We start from the raw sequence: 19801 nt of genomic DNA, 5'->3' as shown, positions 1-19801 counted from the left end.
TGTTTCTTTGTTATTTAGTTCTCCTTATTTCTTTGTTCTATAGTTCTCCTTGTTTCTTTGTTCTATCGTTCTCCTTGTTTCTTAATTCTATAGTTCTCCTTGTTTCTTTGTTATTTAGTTCTCCTGGTTTCTTTGTTCTATAGTTCTCCTTGTTTCTTTGTTCTATAGTTCTCCTTATTTATTTGTTATTTAGTTCTCCTTGTTTCTTTGTTCTATAGTTCTCCTTGTTTCTTGGTTCTATAGTTCTCCTTGTTTCTTTGTTCTATAGTTCTCCTTGTTTCTTTGTTCTATAGTTCTCCTTGTTTCTTTGTTCTATAGTGCTCCTTGTTTCTTTGTTCTATAGTGCTCCTTGTCTCTTTGTTCTATAGTTCTCCTTGTTTCTTGGTTCTATAGTTCTCCTTGTTTCTTGGTTCTATAGTTCTCTTTGTTTCTTGGTTCTATAGTGCTCCTTGTTTCTTGGTTCTATAGTTCTTCCCTTTTCTTGGTTCTATAGTTCTCCTTGTTTCTTGGTTCTATAGTGCTCCTTGTTTCTTTGTTCTATAGTGCTCTTTGTCTCTTTGTTCTATAGTTCTCCTTGTTTCTTGGTTCTATAGTTCTCCTTGTTTCTTGGTTCTATAGTTCTCTTTGTTTCTTGGTTCTATAGTGCTCCTTGTTTCTTGGTTCTATAGTTCTTCCCTTTTCTTGGTTCTATAGTTCTCCTTGTTTCTTGGTTCTATAGTTTTAATTGTTTCTTTGTTATTTAGTGCTCCTTGTTTCTTGGTTCTATAGTTCTTCTTGGTTCTATAGTTCTCCTTGTTTATTTGTCCATGCGTTCCTCTCCTGCATCTCCATTGTTCTGTTTTTCCCCTTAATTGCTCCCATTTCTTCACCTGCGCCGGTAATAAGAGGTGTGCTCGGCATAGCCGTGGAAAGTAGGGGTGCTAAAGGTTCTGCAGCACCCCCTGATAAATCATTTAAAAAAATTGTAATCCCATAAATGTTGTGAAATGGGCCTTTATTACTCCTGTGTGAGTGGACCAAAATAGTTGTCAGCAGTGCAGGTAGCAAAAATTCCCTCAGATCTTTTTGGTTTTAAAGCACAGACTTTGGAGACACACATTTAGTGCAATACCATAGCCCTATGTTGGTAACCAGATTGAATAGGCAAAGGTATAAATATAAAATACAAATAGTAGGTCTATATGTAGCCTATTAAAATATGCATGAAAAAATGTGTTTATCTCATTCAGTTTCACACTCGCGACCCCTCCCAAAACCTACTTGTGACCCCCGCAGTTTGAGAACCACTGGTGTAAGCAATATCCAGTCCTTTTATTTTATTTATTTATTTCACCTTTATTTAACCAGGTAGGCAAGTTCAGAACAAGTTCTCATTTACAATTGCGACCTGGCCAAGATAAAGCAAAGCAGTTCGACAGATACAACGACACAGAGTTACACATGGAGTAAAACAAACATACAGTCAATAATACAGTATAAACAAGTCTATATACAATGTGAGCAAATGAGGTGAGAAGGGAGGTAAAGGCAAAAAAAGGCCATGGTGGCAAAGTAAATACAATATAGCAAGTAAAACACTGGAATGGTAGTTTTGCAATGGAAGAATGTGCAAAGTAGAAATAAAAATAATGGGGAGCAAAATAAATAAATTAATTAAATACAGTTGGGAAAGAGGTAGTTGTTTGGGCTAAATTATAGGTGGGCTATGTACAGGTGCAGTAATCTGTAAGATGCTCTGACAGTTGGTGCTTAAAGCTAGTGAGCGAGATAAGTGTTTCCAGTTTCAGAGATTTTTGTAGTTCGTTCCAGTCATTGGCAGCAGAGAACTGGAAGGAGAGGCGGCCAAAGAAAGAATTGGTTTTGGGGTGACTAGAGAGATATACCTGCTGGAGCGTGTGCTACAGGTGGGAGATGCTATGGTGACCAGCGAGCTGAGATAAGGGGGGACTTTACCTAGCAGGGTCTTGTAGATGACATGGAGTCAGTGGGTTTGGCGACGAGTATGAAGCGAGGGCCAGCCAACGAGAGCGTACAGGTTGCAATGGTGGGTAGTATATGGGGCTTTGGTGACAAAACGGATTGCACTGTGATAGACTGCATCCAATTTGTTGAGTAGGGTATTGGAGGCTATTTTGTAGATGACATCGCCAAAGTCGAGGATTGGTAGGATGGTCAGTTTTTACAAGGGTATGTTTGGCAGCATGAGTGAAGGATGCTTTGTTGCGAAATAGGAAGCCAATTCTAGATTTAACTTTGGATTGGAGATGTTTGATATGGGTCTGGAAGGAGAGTTTACAGTCTAACCAGACACCTAAGTCGGAGCCGTCCAGAGTAGTGATGTTGGACAGGCGGGTAGGTGCAGGTAGCGATCGGTTGAAGAGCATGCATTTAGTTTTACTTGTATTTAAGAGCAATTGGAGGCCACGGAAGGAGAGTTGTATGGCATTGAAGCTTGCCTGGAGGGTTGTTAACACAGGGGCCAAAGAAGGGCCAGAAGTATACAGAATGGTGTCGTCTGCGTAGAGGTGGATCAGAGAGTCACCAGCAGCAAGAGCGACCTCATTGATGTATACAGAGAAGAGAGTCGGTCCAAGAATTGAACCCTGTGGCACCCCCATAGAGACTGCCGAAGGTCCGGACAGCAGACCCTCCGATTTGACACACTGAACTCTATCAGAGAAGTAGTTGGTGAACCAGGCGAGGCAATCATTTGAGAAACCAAGGCTGTCGAGTCTGCCGATGAGGATGTGGTGATTGACAGAGTCGAAAGCCTTGGCCAGATCAATGAATACGGCTGCACAGTAATGTTTCTTATCGATGGGGGTTAAGATATCGTTTAGGACCTTGAGCGTGGCTGAGGTGCACCCATGACCAGCTCTGAAACCAGATTGCATAGCAGCGAAGGTATGGTGAGATTCGAAATGGTCGGTAATCTGTTTGTTGACTTGGCTTTCGAAGACCTTAGAAAGGCATGGTAGGATAGATATAGGTCTGTAGCAGTTTGGGTCAAGAGTGTCCCCCCCTTTGAAGAGGGGGATGATCGCAGCTGCTTTCCAATCTGATCCTATCAGATCAGTGAAAGAATGTAAATGAGGGCAGATGGAAGGGAGCATATTCCTGGAATGAGACGTAGGAGCTATGAGTCCAGGACAGAGGAACACCATTAACATGTAACCTACAAACAGGCAGAAAACAGTAAATAGGCAGCAAACAGACCACAAACAGGCTGTAATCCTGCTGCAAAGAAGCAACAAACAGGAAGCAAACAGACAGCATACAGGCTGAAAACAGGCAGTGACACTACTTCCCCTCAGCAGTGACCTCAGTCTCACCTCACGCTCAACTCTCCTATATCATGAGTGTTGGATTGCTTTTACCATTATGTAATGGGCACTAAAGCGAGGATTGATGTTATCTTTGCCCCAGGATTCCTGTGTGACACTGTTAAAGGTGTTGTTAACTGAATGTGCCCAGACAATACAATACACCTCACACACATATCGTACCCTATACAGAATAGGCTCCTTAGGGGTGATATAACTTTATTCCATGCCAGACAGGACTGGGTGTATTGAGGCCTGTGTTCTATTTGTACAATATATCCCTTTTGTTGGGTAGGTACTGAAACCATCACAATTCTATCGAGTGCACCTAGAGGTCTGTCTGTGCCGGACACTTTCTTGACATGTTCAAATAGTGGACTCAGTCTTTCTCCTCTCAAATGTTCTCAGGGTGCATTTAATGGGCAGTTGGAGCACAACTAGGGTTTTGCATTGAGGTTTTGTTGCCACTAAAAAGTTAGCTTGCAACAGGGTATTGGCAGAACAATTTCTGCAATGCAACAAGGCGCTGTGGCTTTTTCTAGCAATAGTTTGTTACGAAAACCTGTACTGTGATTTCTTTTTTTTGTGCCCGCAACTGTACTGAACATGGGCTTTCCTATACATTAAGGCGTTGTATACACACGTCAATTCATTCTATTGTTTACATTTCGGAACCTAGTCAATAATCATTTACTTTAGGTTCAACCCAGGACATCCTTGAGCAAACACGGCTTTCCAGCAAACAAAACAAACATAGCAGTGAAGTCACGAATTCTGAAGAATAATAAAAACCCTTTTCCATCGCCCACTGAAAACAGTATGACATCGCTTCCCTTACCTAGCCACAGATGGAGATGAAACTCAACTTGAAAACTTCTGTCCCAATATTTCCTGTACGAGTGGTTGCATTTGCAATTAGCTCAACTCTTTCCCCCACAACTATTGCAGCATAATGCCCTTTTGGCTCACTTGCTAATTCTCTCTGCTTATAATGCCATGGATCCAAACAAGCTATTAATGTTCTGTGTTTCTTTTGTCAGACTTTTGATTTCATTTTAGCAAGCTTTACATTGGATATGATTTTGTTGTTAAGAGGTAAAGAGGAGAGTTGGCTCTGTCAGTGTTGTTGGCCTCTAATTCCAGAGTTAAACAGTGGGCATTGGGCCTAATGGATGTGGCAGGCAATAGCCTTATCTGGATAGAGCAGCCTATCTCTCTGCAGTGAGGAATAAAAATGGTGCATTATAAAATATCATGTCCCCAAATGCAGGAAATTATCATTTTTTTCTAGCAAGCTTAAAGCTTGAATCGTGTGTGTGTGTGTGTGCGCATGCGTGCAAGCTCGTGTCTGTGTGAGTGGTTGTATGTGTATGAGTGTGTGTAGGTGGGAAGAGGTTGTCTGATTTCGTAATAGATTGTCTGTATTAATGCATTAAGTGCCCCGTCATTGTTTTAGATAGGCCTATTTTTAAACCGTGCTTGCCTTGTGTGATCATTCTTTCTTTCTACCCAAAGGTTGTGCTAATGTGCTAATGCTGTTTCTCTCCTCGACTGAGAGGTTACATCCTCAATTGTGCTCAAAGTGTTTACATTTACCATGGCTGCCTTGGTAGACTGGGACACACACGTGCGCACCCACACATACAACCTCAACTGCAACAAGTTAAGAACTCCTTAATGGGTAGACATGGTTGATAGTTTAAATGATTGCGGTAAGATCGGGTCAAATACGTCACCCTGCTTCTCATTTATCTGTGGTTAAAACGTCTCGATTTCTACACACGTTTTATATGGCAAACCCTCCAGTGCCTCCCCTGTGAATAACTTTAGCAGGAAGCAGAAACACGGGTGTTGCCAGAGGCCAGTCATGGTTCTCTTAGAGGCTTGGATGATGTGTTAAGAGGGAATGAGGAGGCTTGGTGGAGACGGCAGCATGCACACTGTGCAGGTGGAGCAGCAATGGCAAGAGCACTCCATGGGGACCTTCTGACTTTGTAATGCCAACGTATTTACAGTGGACTCTGGAAGTGAAGTGTAGCTCCATGAAATGGCTCAGTGAAAAGGCTTATATTGCAACCCATTATAAGGAATAGGGTGCCATTTGGGATTTAGCCTTATTTGATAATCCCTAGCAGGAAGATGTAGCATCCGCTGGTTGGTTAATAGATCAAAAGCGGGATCCAGGCTCTTCTTATGCTCTCCCTCCTGTCCAACTCACAGCAAAAGCTGAGCCATGGCAAGACAACAGAGCAAATCCATAGGAAGAACAGATTAGCCTTGCTTTGTCCCCTCCAACTATGCTCCCACCACCCTAACCTCCATTCCCATTTCATGTTTTCGGCCAATAGCCATGGCTTAAGTCATTCTTTTTATAATTCTGCCTTTTGGATCGCTTTGTCACTTGTAAAACCACTTACATTTTTTTTTTAAAGAAAGAAAAGTTGGGTGTAAGAAATCAAGAGGGTTTAGTTTAATATGTCCTGTCAACGGTGCTCTGCCTGTAAACAAAAGGGGTGGCATGACAAAGTGCCAAAGCTCGGGTCTGTCTCTCAGGCACACCACCTGTCTTGGACGGTTAGTCCTCAAGGAAATGTTCCTCTCCGATGCTAGAGATATCGGGACCTGCTAACTCTCATTAGCATGTTACTCAGTGATGGGTTTTTTTTTAGGAGGGGGGCTTCTGTGACATCATTAGTAATGACCTTCTCTGCTATCTATTCACCCCATGCTCTGTCAATTGCCATATCTTTGCAAGGGATTTATGAATTATGTTTGTGTCTCACTACACATTGTGACTGGTGCTGGCTGGCTGTAGTAGTGATTGGAGAACTTTCAAAGAATCTACTTGTCCCTTAAGGATATAATCATGTCTACAGAGATGTCTGTTAATAAGAAAACATTTCCCATCAGAATTTGAATTTGTAGGGGACGATAGCAGTGGACCGAGTTCCAACAACATTTGTGCTGTAAAATCAATTTGGAGACTAAAGGGATATACTATACGCAGTCTTCGAAAACTGAGCCGACGGAGATCCGTTGGCGTCGCTCTCTACTTAGTTCTACGTACATTTGTGCGTTTTGAATATTTTTAAACGTGACGCAAACAGACCTCCATCGGCTCCATTTGCGTAGACTGTGTAGAGCCCTTAGCAGGTGTTTCTTCAGAGCCATAATGTAGACCGTATTCATAATTGTGGCGATGAATGTGTATCTTGAGTACTTTTCTGTATCTCACCCACAAGCAACAGCATTATCTGGACGGAATGGATTACTGCAACTCGCTGTTGGCTGGGCTCCCTGCCTGTGCCATTAAACCCCTACAACTCATCCAGAACGCCGCAGCCCGTCTGGTGTTCAACCTTCCCAAGTTCTCTCACGTCACCCCGCTCCTCCGCTCTCTCCACTGGCTTCCAGTTGAAGCTCGCATCCGCTACAAGACCATGGTGCTTGCCTACGGAGCTGTGAGGGGAACGGCACCTCAGTACCTCCAGGCTCTGATCAGGCCCTACACCCAAACAAGGGCACTGCGTTCATCCACCTCTGGCCTGCTCGCCTCCCTACCACTGAGGAAGTACAGTTCCCGCGCAGCCCAGTCAAAACTGTTCGCTGCTCTGGCCCCCCAATGGTGGAACAAACTCCCTCACGACGCCAGGACAGCGGAGTCAATCACCACCTTCCGGAGACACCTGAAACCCCACCTCTTTCAGGAATACCTAGGATAGGATAAAGTAATCCTTCTCGCCCCCCTTAAAAGATTTAGATGCACTATTGTAAAGTGCCTGTTCCACTGGATGTCTTAAGGTGAACGCACCAATTTGTAAGTCGCTCTGGATAAGAGCGTCTGCTAAATGACTTAAATGTAAATGTAAATGTAATCCAGATATTAAAACGGAATTCGACAATATAAAAAATTGTATTGAAATTAGTAGCAATCAACTAAATGTATTGAACTTATTAGATGTTTATTTTATTTGCCCAAGATGATGATAAGACATGAACAAAATGCATAAGTGATTGTATATTCCTTTGAGGCAACGGCACAGGACAAACAGATTTCCCGCATGGAATGGCCTTCATTTCTCAGAACTAGAATAGACTGATGAGTTTCAGAAGAAAGTCCTTTGTTTCTGGCCATTTTGAGCCTGTAATTGAACCCACAAATGCTGATACTCCATATACTCAACTAGTCTAAAGAAGGCCAGTTTTATCGCTTCTTTAATCAGAACAACAGTTTTCAGCTCTGCTAACATAATTGCAAAAGGGTTTTCTAATAATCAATTAGCCTTTTAAAATGATCAACTTGGATCTGCTAACACAACATGCCATTGGAACACAGGAGTGATGGATGATGATAATGGGCTTCTTTACACCTATGTAGATATTCCATTTTAAAAAATCAGCCGTTTCCAGCTACAATAGTCATTTACACCATTAACAATGTCTACACTGTATTTCTGATAAATTTGATGTTATTTGAATGGACACAATGTGCTTTTCTTTCAAAAACAGGGACATTTTTAAGTGACCCCAAACTTTTGAACGGTAATGTATATCAAATCAGTTCTCTAGGTTTAATTATTATGTGATTAAACTGATCATGTAAACATTAGTTAACTAGGAAGTCGGGGCATCACGGTAAATGTTGAGATTACCCAGTTATAATTTTCCGAATATAACTCTTCAGATATTTTAATGTCTAATCAATTGGTCCTCTATTAATTAATTATTACCTCATCAGTTCTCATTACTGAACATCGCAAACCCTTGGATATCTGCACAGACCTTAGTTTCCATAATGAATCAGCAATATACAAATTGGCTAAATTATTTATTTACTAACTAACTAATCACAGAAATACATACAAAACAAACAGTAGATATTGGTTACTAACAATGATCGAAAAAACCCTAGTGCGGTATGCCGATAAGATGGCTTGGTAGACAAAAGAAAGGGGTGGGGACTGAGAAAGAGCGGGAAAGACTAAATGGATTCACTACACACAGTCGATAATTATATTCATTGATATGCTAATCCTTTGCACATGAACGTCCACTCATTGGAGCATAATTGGAATGTATATATTTACGACCCATGTCGTTGTTGTCTTCTCTGTTGGAATCCTCAATCATCCTGTAGAGTTCATCAGTCTCTCTGGTTAACTTTCCCAGAAGTCACAATGTATTTTGTGGTTGTAGGTGGTTAGAATGGTTACTTCAGAGTACCATTCAAAAATGTTCTCATAAAATAGATGCTTCAGCAGTTGTCGGTATTCTCGTTCTAGACTTATGTAATTTCTAGCTGCAGACTAGTAATTATACGTCAAAGATTTGCTCTTATTCTGTAGTGATCTATAGTCTCAGAGTTTAACCATTTCCAGCTGTGTAGCCAAAACTACAGCTGTATTATCTCCGTAGCCTATAGAATTGTAGCCAATCCAACTTGGGGACTCTGTCCCGGCGTTCCCTGACTTTAATGTATATTTCGTAGGAAGTGGGTTTTATCCTCTGTTGAAGAAGGGGCCATTCTATGACGCCTAATGTGATGTCTTGGCTCATGGGGGTATGGCCACTGACTAGTTCATCTTTATAGGAAAATCCGTACTCCCATTTAGAATGTTAACATTACATGACATATTTCACAAATAGTTTCATGTTTAATCACATATGTTTCACAATGAATATATGTAAACCAGACAGCTGGGAAATGTACACTTTAAGAGATACAGTTATGTGTGTTTCCTGTGCTTCATGAGATCACCAAATGAAACAAACCTGTCATGACTGCCTCTTAAGTGTCCACGGACCATTCCCACATTCTCAAAAGTAGAAATATTGTTTAGTTCTCCCATTTTGGGAATTAGGAGTTTTGAACTAAGATAAGCACTTTGTTCTGGTAGACTCTTTCCCTCAATACTGCATGGCAGATTCAAATCTGAAACCTGTAATAACAAAACGGAGAAGAAAGAATTTTAAATAAATAAATAAATGGAATTAAGCAAAAAATAAAACCGATTCTATAGGGCCCTTATTAATCCATCCATTTATATATATTTTTTATTTATTTAACCTTTATATAACTAGGCCTGTCAGTTAAGAACAAATTCTTATTTACAATGACGGTCTACCAAAAGGCAAAAGGCCTCCTGTGGGGACGGGGGCTAGGATTAACAATTAAAAATTCAATTAAAATATAGGACAAAGCACACATCATGACGAGACACCACAACCCTACATAAAGAGAGATCTAAGACAACAACATAGCATGGCAGCAACACATGACAACACAACATGGTAGCAACACAACATGGTAGCAGCACAAAACATGGTATAAACATTATTGGGCACAGACAACAGCACAAAGGGAAAGAAGGTAGAGGCAACAATACGTTGCGTGAAGCAGCCACAACTGTCAGTAAGAGTGTCCATGAAGATAAATGGAGATAAAACTGTCCAATTTGTGTGTTTGTTGCAGCTTGTTCCAGTCACTAGCTGCAGAAAACTGAAAAGAGGAGCGACTCAGGGATGTGTGTGCTTTGGGGACCTTTAACAGAATGTGACTGGCAGGATGGGTGTTGTATGTGGAGGATGAGGGCTGCAGTAGATATCTCAGATAGGGGGGAGTGAGGCCTAAGAGGGTTTTATTAATAAGCATCAACTGGTGGGTCTTGTGGCGGGTATACAGAGATGACCAGTTTAGAGAGTATAGACTGCAGTGATGTTTCCTATAAGGAGCATTGGTGGAAAATCTGATGGCCGAATGATAATGACCATTTAGCCGCTCGAGAGCACCCTTACCTGTCGATCCATAAATTACATCTCCGTAACCTAGCATGGGTAGGATGGTCATCTGAATCAGGATTAGTTTGGAAGCTGGGGTGAAAGTGGAACGATTACGATAGAGGAAACCAAGTCTAGATTTAACTTTAGCCTGACGCTTTGATATGTGCTGAGAGAAGGACAGTGTACCTTCTAGCCATACTCCCAAGTACTTGTATGAGGTGACTACCTCATGAACATTGAGAAAGACGTGGGGTATAGGATCGAGCCTTGGGGTACTCCCTTGGTGACAGGCAGTGGCTGAGACAGCAGATGTTCTGACTTTATACACTGCACTCTTTGAGAGGTAGTTAGCAAACCAGGCCAAAGACCCCTCAGAAACACCAATACTCCTTAGCCGGCCCACAAGAATGGAATGGTCTACCTTATCATAAGCTTTAGCCAAGTCAATAAAACTAGCAGCACAACATTGCTTAGAATCTAGGGCAATTGTGACATCATTGAGGACATTTAAGGTTGCAGTGACACATCCATAACCTGAGTGGAAACCAGATTGCATACCCAAGAGAATACAATAGACATCAAGAAGCCAATCAGTTGATTACTGACAAGTACTTCCAACACTTTTGGCAACATAGAAATAGGCCTATTACAGTTAGGATCAGCTTGATCTCTCCCTTTTAAATAAAATATGCACTGTGGCTGCCTTCTAAGCAATGGGAACCTCCTCAGAGAGGAGAGACAGGTTAAAAAGGTCAGAGATAGGCTTGGCGATGACAGGGGCAGAAACCTTAAAGAAGAAAGGGTCTAAACCATCTGACCCAAATGTTTTTTGGGGGGTCAAGTTTATGGAGCTTCTTTAGCACCTCAGATTCGGTGACCGCCTGCAGGGCAAAACATTGTAGAGGGGCAGGGGAAAAGGAGGGAGGAGAATCGGGGCTAGTTGCATTAGAAGGGGTGGGAGATGAGGAAATGTTGGACGGGCAAGGAGGCATTGCTGAGTCAAATAGGAATCCTGTGCTCCTTGTCAGTAACAATGACATCATCAACATTAAGGGACATGGGCAGCTGTGAGGAGGAGGGTTTATTCTCCAGGTCTTTAACCATTTTCCAGAAATTCTTGGGGTTAGACCCACAGAGAGAGAACTGCTCCTTAAAGTAACTAACCTTGGCCTTCCAGATAGCCTAAGTGCACTTATTTCTCATTTGCCTGAACGAGAGCCAGTCAGCCTGAGTGTGCGTGTGCTGAGCCTTTCGCCAAATGGAATTCTTGAGGTGGAGTAACTCTGCAAGATCACGGTTGAACCAGGGGCTGAACCTGTTTTTAATTCTCATTTTCTTTATGGGGTTGTGTTTGTTTACAATACCACTGAATATCAAAAAATAAGGTCCAAGTGTCTTTGACAGCTGATTCTATACCAATTTAGGCCAGGTCATGAAGGAAGGCTTGCTCATTAAAGTTTTTTAGCAAGCGGCTATGACAAAGAGTGAAAAGAATATGGCATCACAACAAACCTGCCAAGAGAGGGTCACCCACCAAAACTAATGGACCAGGAAAGGAGGGCATTATTCAGAGAGGCAACAAAGAGACCAAAGATCACCCTGAAGGAGCTGCAAAGCTCCAAAGCGGAGATTGGAGTATCTGTCCATAGGACCACTTTAAGCCGTACACACAGAATTGGGCTTTACGGAAGAGTGACCAGAAAAACATCCTTTGCTTTAAGAAAACAATAACCAGACACTTTTGGTGTTTGCCAGAAGGCATGTGGGAGACTCCGCAAACATATGGAAGAAGGTACTCTGGTCAGATGAGACTAAAATTTAGCTTTTTGGCCATCAAGGAAAACCCTATGTTTGGCACAAACCAACACCTCACATCACCCTGAGAACACCATCCCCACAGTGAAGAATGGTGGTGGCAGCATCATGCTGTGGGGATGTTTTTCATAGGCAGGGACTGTGAAACTGGACAGAATTGAAGGAATGATGGATGGTGCGAAATGCAGGGAAATTCGTGAGGGAAATCTGTTTGACTGGGACGAAGGTTCACCTTCCAGCAGGACAATGCCCATAAGCATACTGCTAAAGCAACACTCAAGTGGTTAAAAGGGAAATATTTAAATGTCTTGTAATGACCTAGTCAAAGCCCAGACCTCAATCCAATTGAGAATCTGTAGTATGACTTAAAATTGCTGTAAAAGGTGGCTCTACAAAGTATTTACTTTTGGGGGGGGGTGAATAGTTATGCACGCTCAAGTTTTCTGTTTTTTTTTGGTCTTATTTCTTGTTTGTTTTACAATAAAAAAATATTTTGCATCTTCAAAGTGGTAGGCATGTTGTGTAAATGAAATGATACAACCCATACCCCCCCAACATCCATTTTAATTTCAGGTTGTAAGGAAACAAAATAGGAAATATGCCATGGGGGGTGAATACTTTCGCAAGCCACTCTAGCATAAAGCTCAATAAAAAATTAAACGACTTGGGGCTAGCCATTGTAAGTTCAGAGTCGCTCGCTCAACAGTGCGTGTGTGCTGGAGGCAAACGAAAGCTCGGGAGTGTGGCGGGGGTACCTGTACCAGACAGGGGGAGACAGGCCAGGGCAGACGGTGAACAGATCGCCAGGTGGAATCCAAGCAGCAGTGCAGCAGGCAACAGGAGTAGGTGTCACACCCACTTGGGAGAAGCTTTTTTCTGGAGGCAGATTCCTTGTAGAAAATGCCAGGGGATGGTTTCTGAACAGCAGGAGGGGGCTTCAAAGGCCTCCAGTTCCAGGTTGGATGGTGTTTTCAGCTTTATGTTTGTTTGCCAGAGCATTTGCTGTATGGCTTGGAAATAGGAATCTTTGGTAGTTTAAATCCTTCCCGGTAATTTTGTCCAAAATCAGGTTGTAGGTTTGAAGTTTTGATTTGGAGTGAAGGTTATGTTGTGGAGGGTAGTATGCTGTATATGTCCTTGCCGAAAAATATACGTTTATCTTAATCTAATCTTTTGTTAAAAAAAACATGCTGAAAAATGCGAGCTCACATGCAGCTGTCTCTCTCTCTCTCTCTCTCTCTCTCTCTCTCTCTCTCTCTCTCTCTCTCTCTCTCTCTCTCTCTCTCTCTCTCTCTCTCTCTCTCTCTCTCACACACATTAATATATGTTAATATCCACATTAATATCCATGTTCCCTGCAGTTATTTAGTGTGGAGTTGAATTGTTATTTATTCAAAACTCTGATATGCTGTGCAGTAAATGTGCTGTTATGACTCAATGAGCATGTCAGATTAGGCTGCATTTATCATTTATTGTTGTGTGCAGGAGAGGAGAGCGGGGTGGGAGGGGGGGTGTTAAGAGACTCGGTGTGTGTCCCAAATTGCACCATATTCCCTATATAGTGCACTACTTTTGACCAGAGTAGTACACTATATAGGGAATAGGGTACCATTTTCTGTCATAAACCCCCACGTTGCATCTTTTCTTTAATCCTGTGTTTGGGAAGCCTGCAGGCTATCAAGGCTCTGAAAAGGAGGAAAGAAAACACACATGGCAGATCCCTAAGCCCATGACTCAGATACAAAATGGAAGCCTTTAACAATTCTAAACTGTGTGACAGGTCTGCATCGATTTCAGTTGGCGAGTTTTGCGCTGCGCCGCTAAGAGGATTTCAGAATAGGGAGAGTCCATTCGTACAGACACACTTTAATGTGCTTGTTCTAAAAAATATGCTGCGTTTGCATTGTGCTAGCTGTGCTTGTGTCACTGTGGTATATGTACTATTATTGTGTCATGGTTACTGTACATACTAGAGTATTCTTTTGAAGCGGATCTGATGTTAAGCTTGTTAGTGGGGATTATGTTGCTCTAGGCAACTATTTTTCTTGTTCGCACTATTTTGCATCACACACAACAGAATCCTAAGAGAGGCCTAGGGGACTGCCTATTTCATCTGTGATGCATTTTCAATACCCAGCATAGAGTAAAGGGAGAACAGAATAACATTAGACACACTGATTGGAGCAGTGTGTCAGGCCACCATAAAAACCAAATGTATTTTTAAAATTGTATTTTGGGAAACTATTGATCAATACTACCAGACAGACTTTCTAAATATTTGATCAGATCCCACCCTCCTCCCCTTTAAATATGTTGTTAGGATCTCTCAACTATGGTTAGCACATTCCAAGGACTGAGAACTAGAGGTCCTGTAAATGTTCCTGGCACTTGTGCTGTGATCTCTAAATAACACCTGATCTAACAAGTAAGACCACTTATTGGCTGTTTCTTTCCACTATGCAGGTCTGAAGGTGCGTGAGGTGCTGATCAACGTGTCCCGTCAGCAGGTGGAGGACTTCCACGGCCCAGAGGACTACTGGTGTCTGTGTGTGGCCTGGAGCCACCTGGGCACCTCCAAGAGCCGCAAGGCCACGGTACACATCGCATGTGAGTAGCCTACATAGCAATGCACATTTTAGTTTTTGCGCTAACGCTAACATACTTGATTCAACCAATCAACAAGCCTTTAGTATAATCAGGTATGTTAGTGCTAGAGCACAGAACCAGGCTTTGGAAACACTGACCCATAGAATTAGAATGAATAGAACAGGTGTCTCCATTCAGGTCAATTTTGCCATCATGGGTGGACTGGTGGCCATTTTGAGTTTTGCCAGGAGGTTGCCAGTAGAATTGTCATGGTTAGAGGTTTGATCCCCATCCTACTCATTATATTTATATGGTAATACCACAGTCTCACATTACAGTGAATGGACAAAACTGCACTGTAGGAGTAAATAGATTAAAGCAGAGTGCAACGTAGAGAAAAAATGATGTCCTTGGCATATACTGTAAAGCTTCATGGGCATATTATAAAGTATAAGTACTCATCAGCCAGTGCAGTCTATCCTCCAAATGACCTTGGGAACCTGCAGGCAGATGAAGGAAGGAAGGAAGGAGATGAGCTCCCAATTCATCCATCCCCCCAGCCCGTTTCTCACTCGCAAGGTTGATACTGTGTCCAAACCAAGGGCAGGGCCAGGCAGGGAGAGTGGCAGTGGCAAGTGGTGTTAGTGATGGGGAGATTGAGGGCAGGCTGGACATGGCACGGACTGACAGCACGGTGTTCTCTCCCCACACAGACCTGAGGAAGAACTTTGAGCAGGACCCCCAGGGGAAGGAAGTGCCAATCAAAGGGATGATCGTGCTGCATTGCCGCCCCCCAGAGGGAGTGCCCACGGCAGAGGTAAGACCCCAGCTTCCCAGTCCTTAACACTTAACACCCCTCCAACAAGATGAGAGCCTCTCTGTGCAGGGGAACAGCTTACCTTACACTCCAGGCTGTTGAAATACTCTAGATTTGAACATTTCAACTCTTTGCAGCAAGGGGAAACTGCCTGCTTTGAAAATATATTTCTTCCCAACTGTGTAAATGGGAGAGGTAGGCATACACTACACACTGTGATTTGTTATAATGACAATGTTGTTGTTGGATGCACCTATCTTTTGTTGATGTTAATTGCTAAAAAAGAACATCGCTCCAATTGTAATAATCGTAATGGTTCTAGTTTCTTACAGTATATGCAATGGGTGCATGGCCCATGAGCACTATGCACATGTTTATATAGTTTGGTGTCTATTAATTGAGTAGCATTTTGATCACTGGTCAGTAGTTCAATCAGATTTCAACCAAAAAAACAGATAAGATGTTTGGGGTTTTTTGACGTTGAAAAGAACCCCAGGCTGTAGTGACGCCACATCACTACGATGCAGTACCTTAGACCGCTGCGCCACTCGGGAGCCCACACCTTAATGTGAGATGAAACACATTGAACTGACTCGGGCCTGGGTTCCAATTTCTATGACACAAATAAATGCTGAAAAATTGCAGGGCTCCGTCCCCTATTCCCTATATAGTGTACTACTTTTGACCAGGGCCCATGATGCACTATATAGGGAATAGGGTACCATTTGGGAAGCACTCTCACAGGGTGAGTGTTTCAAATGTAATTGGACACAAATGGTGGAAAAAAAACCCGCATTGGATAAAAAAAAAGAAGAGCACACTGGCGTGCTGCTGTGCGACTATTTGTACGACATGCTATTTTCATTACTGCTTTTGATTAATTTAGCCTATTTTAAGTGAAACTGTAGAAAAGGAACTAAACTTAGCTTGTTAAACTCAGTGTTATTCCATTGTGTAAAACAAAATGGATATTACATTCCAAATGTAATTGCATTCCTTTCATGTTAGTTTCTCCCACAATACACAAACTTTACTGTTCACATCAATCAAAGGGAGTAATTGTAAATGGGTGAATTTCTACTTTTTGGGCGTATAAAGAATTCAATGTTAGCCACCTTGATGGGGAGTATGTCTGTACTCCGTTGAATTCATGTTTGGGAAAGGTACTCTATACTTAACTATATTATATTATACTTAGCTATATAAGTTAGCATATAGCAGCACCCCCACACATTCAGCCTTATGTGCCCTCATGCTTCTAATTCCCTAGCCCTGCTCCCTCTGTTGTTTCCTCACAGTTCCTCCAAGCAGGGCCGGATCTAGCCTTTTGGGGGCCCTAAGAGAGATTTTGGTCGGGCCCCCTAGCAGCTGGGGGCTGTAAGCGGCTGCTTATGTCGCTTATGCCTGGAGCCGGCCCTGCATCCAAGACAGCAAATGATGAGCCAAGCAATTACATTCCCAAGCTTGGTCAGGCAGTGTAGTGAAGAGCTCTCCCTGCTCCCTCTATTTATTTCCTTAAGATAAGACAGATCTAGGTGGAATAGGAATGTGCTCCAGCCACATTGCTCAGGGGAGAAGAGGTAGCATTTGGGATGCAACTTGGAGGCGGGCCAGCTACACAACCCCACTTTGTGTTCCCTTATCTTTTTTGATTAACCTCCTGGCTGGTGACCACAGCAGCGGTGGCGATAGCTCCATCACAGCCCTCCCCTGTCTGTATGTATGTCAGGTTCACACAGACATGAACACACAGAGGCAAGTTCAAAGCCTTTGATTTGGCTCAATCTGTGTGTGTGTGTGCTCGTGGATTACTAACACATTTGGTGGTGGCATCCAACACAGTCTTCAGTAAGCCCCCACGTTATCTTCCTGTCCCTGGGGCTTGTCTTTCAGAGTTGTTTAATCCATGTAATTGTCCTGATCAGATATACAACAATTTAAAAAGTTACCCCACCCACACTGTCACAGGCTACGCCACTGGCATCTACGGACCTTCCATGGCTCCTCAGCACTGTTGGCTGAAGGGGAGCACTACGAACTCTGTGTGTGTCCCAAATGGCATCCTATTTCCTAGTGATAGGGGAAAAAAAATTGATACAGTTACATATTGGGATATTATTGTTGACGATATATTGTATCGCAATATTATTTTTACGCTAGTTGGCTATACCTGCACCTTAACTCATTCATAGCTTGTTCTCCATGTTCTTTTAAAATACAGAGCCATTTTGTTTTCAGCACTTTTTACTTTTACTTTGTACATTTGATTTCTCAGCCATATAGTGAACATTGAATCGTAATAAAATCACAGTACGGAATCGCAATACATGTAGAATCATGAGAATCGCCATACATATCGTATCGGCACCTAAGTATCGTGATAATATAATTTTGTGAGGTCCCTGGCCAATCCCAGCCCTACTATTTCCTACTATTTGACGACTAATGTAGTGCATTTCTTTTGACTAGGGCCCATAGGGATCTGGACAAAAGCAGTTCACTATACAGGAAGTACGGTGCCATTTGGACACACCCTGTGAAATCCTCAGAGAATCAGCCATGACTCGATGACTCAGCATTTCTATGCTCTTACCTGTTTAAAAACTTTAGAGTGCTTATTACCTGTTTAAGCACTTTAGAGTGTGTCATCTTGAAACTACAGTAACTCCACAGGAGAGCAGGGAAGGGACAAAGACCCAGTCGTACGGTAGTGTCACCCAGAAAAGAAAAGCTGCACACTCTCAGAGCCAATGCAATACATTTATCAACACTTCCACAGCTATGCTGCTGAGTGTCACCCACCCATATGTCTCTAAAGGCGTCTGGGTGCTAGGTTCGGATTGCTCCTAACGTCTGTGCCTCGCATACTCCCTAAAAAAAGGCTGCTTGAAAAATGAGAAAAAAATTGCAATAGTCCTGTTTGTCTTTGTTGAGATGCCGTAACCAGTTTACACTTCCTCAAAATAGTCTGAATTAATATAAGATAGGTCAAGAAATATGTAATGAATTTATCATTTTTGGTGCACTATTTCTCAATTGAAGAAATGTGCATGAAAATGAGTCATCTCTCGTTGAACGACAACAAACATAATTGAATAATCTTTACTGTTGACCAATCACTGATGAAGCAGCGTAGACTTCTGCTACCAAAATGTAGCTTGCCTCAAGACAAAAATGTATGTGCACGAACAGCCGAAAAAAACTCTTGCCAAAGACGATTTTTTTTTTTTTTTTTCCACAAATTGTTGTCATAATATACACAAACTGTTTTGGATTGGAAGCATGATGAAGCCTTACTTGTCACCCACCCACCCAGGTCTCTGATTGCATCTACACTATATATACAAACGTATGTGTACACCCCTTCAGATCAGTGGATTCGGCTATTTCAGCCACATCCGTTGCTGACAGGTGTTTAAAATCGAGCACACCACCATGCAATCTCCATAGACAAACATTGGTAGTAGAATGGCCTTACTGAAGACCTCAGTAACTTTCAACGCGGCACCGTTATAGGATGCCACCTTTCCAACAAGTCAGGTTGTCAAATTTCTGCCCTGCTAGAGCTGCCCTGGACAACTGTAAGTGCTGTTACTGTGAAGTGGAAACGTCTAGGTGCAACAACGGTTCAGGCATGAAGTGGTAGGCCACAGAAGTTCATAGAACGCAACTGCCTAGTGCTGAAGCGTGTAGCGAGTAAAAAATGATCTGTCCTCGGTTGCAACACTCACTACCGTGTTCCAAACTGCCTCTGGAAGCAACGTCCGCATAAGAACTGTTAATTTGGAGCTTAGTGAAATGGGTTTCCATGGCCGAGCAGCCCACACAAGCCTAAGATCACCATGGGCAATGCCAAGCGTCAGCAGGAGTGGTGTAAAACTCGCTGCCATTGGATGCTGGAGCAGTTTAAACGCGTTCTCTGGAGAGATGAATCACGCTTCACCACCTGGCAGGCTGATGGATGATTCTAGGTTTGGCGGATGCAAGGAGAACGCTACCTGCCCCAATGCATTGTCAACTGTAAAGTTTGGCGGATGAGGAATAATGTTCTGGGGCTGTTCTTCATGGTTCAGGCTAGTCCGCTTAGTTCCAGTGAAGGGATGACATTCAATGACATTCTAGATGATTCTGTGCTTCCAACTTTGTGGGAACAGTTTATGGAAGGCCCTTTCCTGTTTCAGCATGACATTGCCCCCATGCACAAAGCAAGGCCCATACAGAAATGGTTTGTCGAGATCGGTGTGGAAGAACTTGACTGACCTGCACAGAGCCCTGACCTCAACCCAATCGAACACCTTTGGAATGAATTATTACTCCGACTGTGAGCCATGCCTAATTGCCCAAAATCAGTGCCCGACCTCACGAATGCTCTTGTGGCTGAATGGAAGCAAGTCCCCACACCAATGTTCCAACATCTAGTGGAAAGCAGAAAAGGGGGGGGGACCAACTCCATTTTAAAGCCGTGATTTTGGAATGAGAT

General features: G+C 42.7%; 1 protein-coding gene across 2 annotated transcripts in view; it reads left to right on the top strand.

Annotated features, from left to right (window-relative positions):
• Positions 1–19801, top strand: part of unc5db (unc-5 netrin receptor Db) — a 229237-nt gene that overhangs the window by 169860 nt on the left and 39576 nt on the right. For both annotated transcript variants that reach the window (XM_029638243.2, XM_029638246.2), the window contains exons 3-4: positions 14382–14525; positions 15218–15321. In XM_029638243.2, the coding sequence (XP_029494103.1) occupies positions 14382–14525; positions 15218–15321 (248 nt within the window). The remainder of the gene's footprint in view (positions 1–14381; positions 14526–15217; positions 15322–19801) is intronic.

The sequence above is a fragment of the Oncorhynchus nerka genome, linkage group LG27, assembly GCF_034236695.1.
Source record: "Oncorhynchus nerka isolate Pitt River linkage group LG27, Oner_Uvic_2.0, whole genome shotgun sequence".
In the NCBI taxonomy this organism is placed as follows: domain Eukaryota; kingdom Metazoa; phylum Chordata; class Actinopteri; order Salmoniformes; family Salmonidae; genus Oncorhynchus; species Oncorhynchus nerka.
The sequence above is the reverse complement of the archived record's forward strand: the minus strand, read 5'-3'. Positions and strand labels throughout refer to the sequence as shown.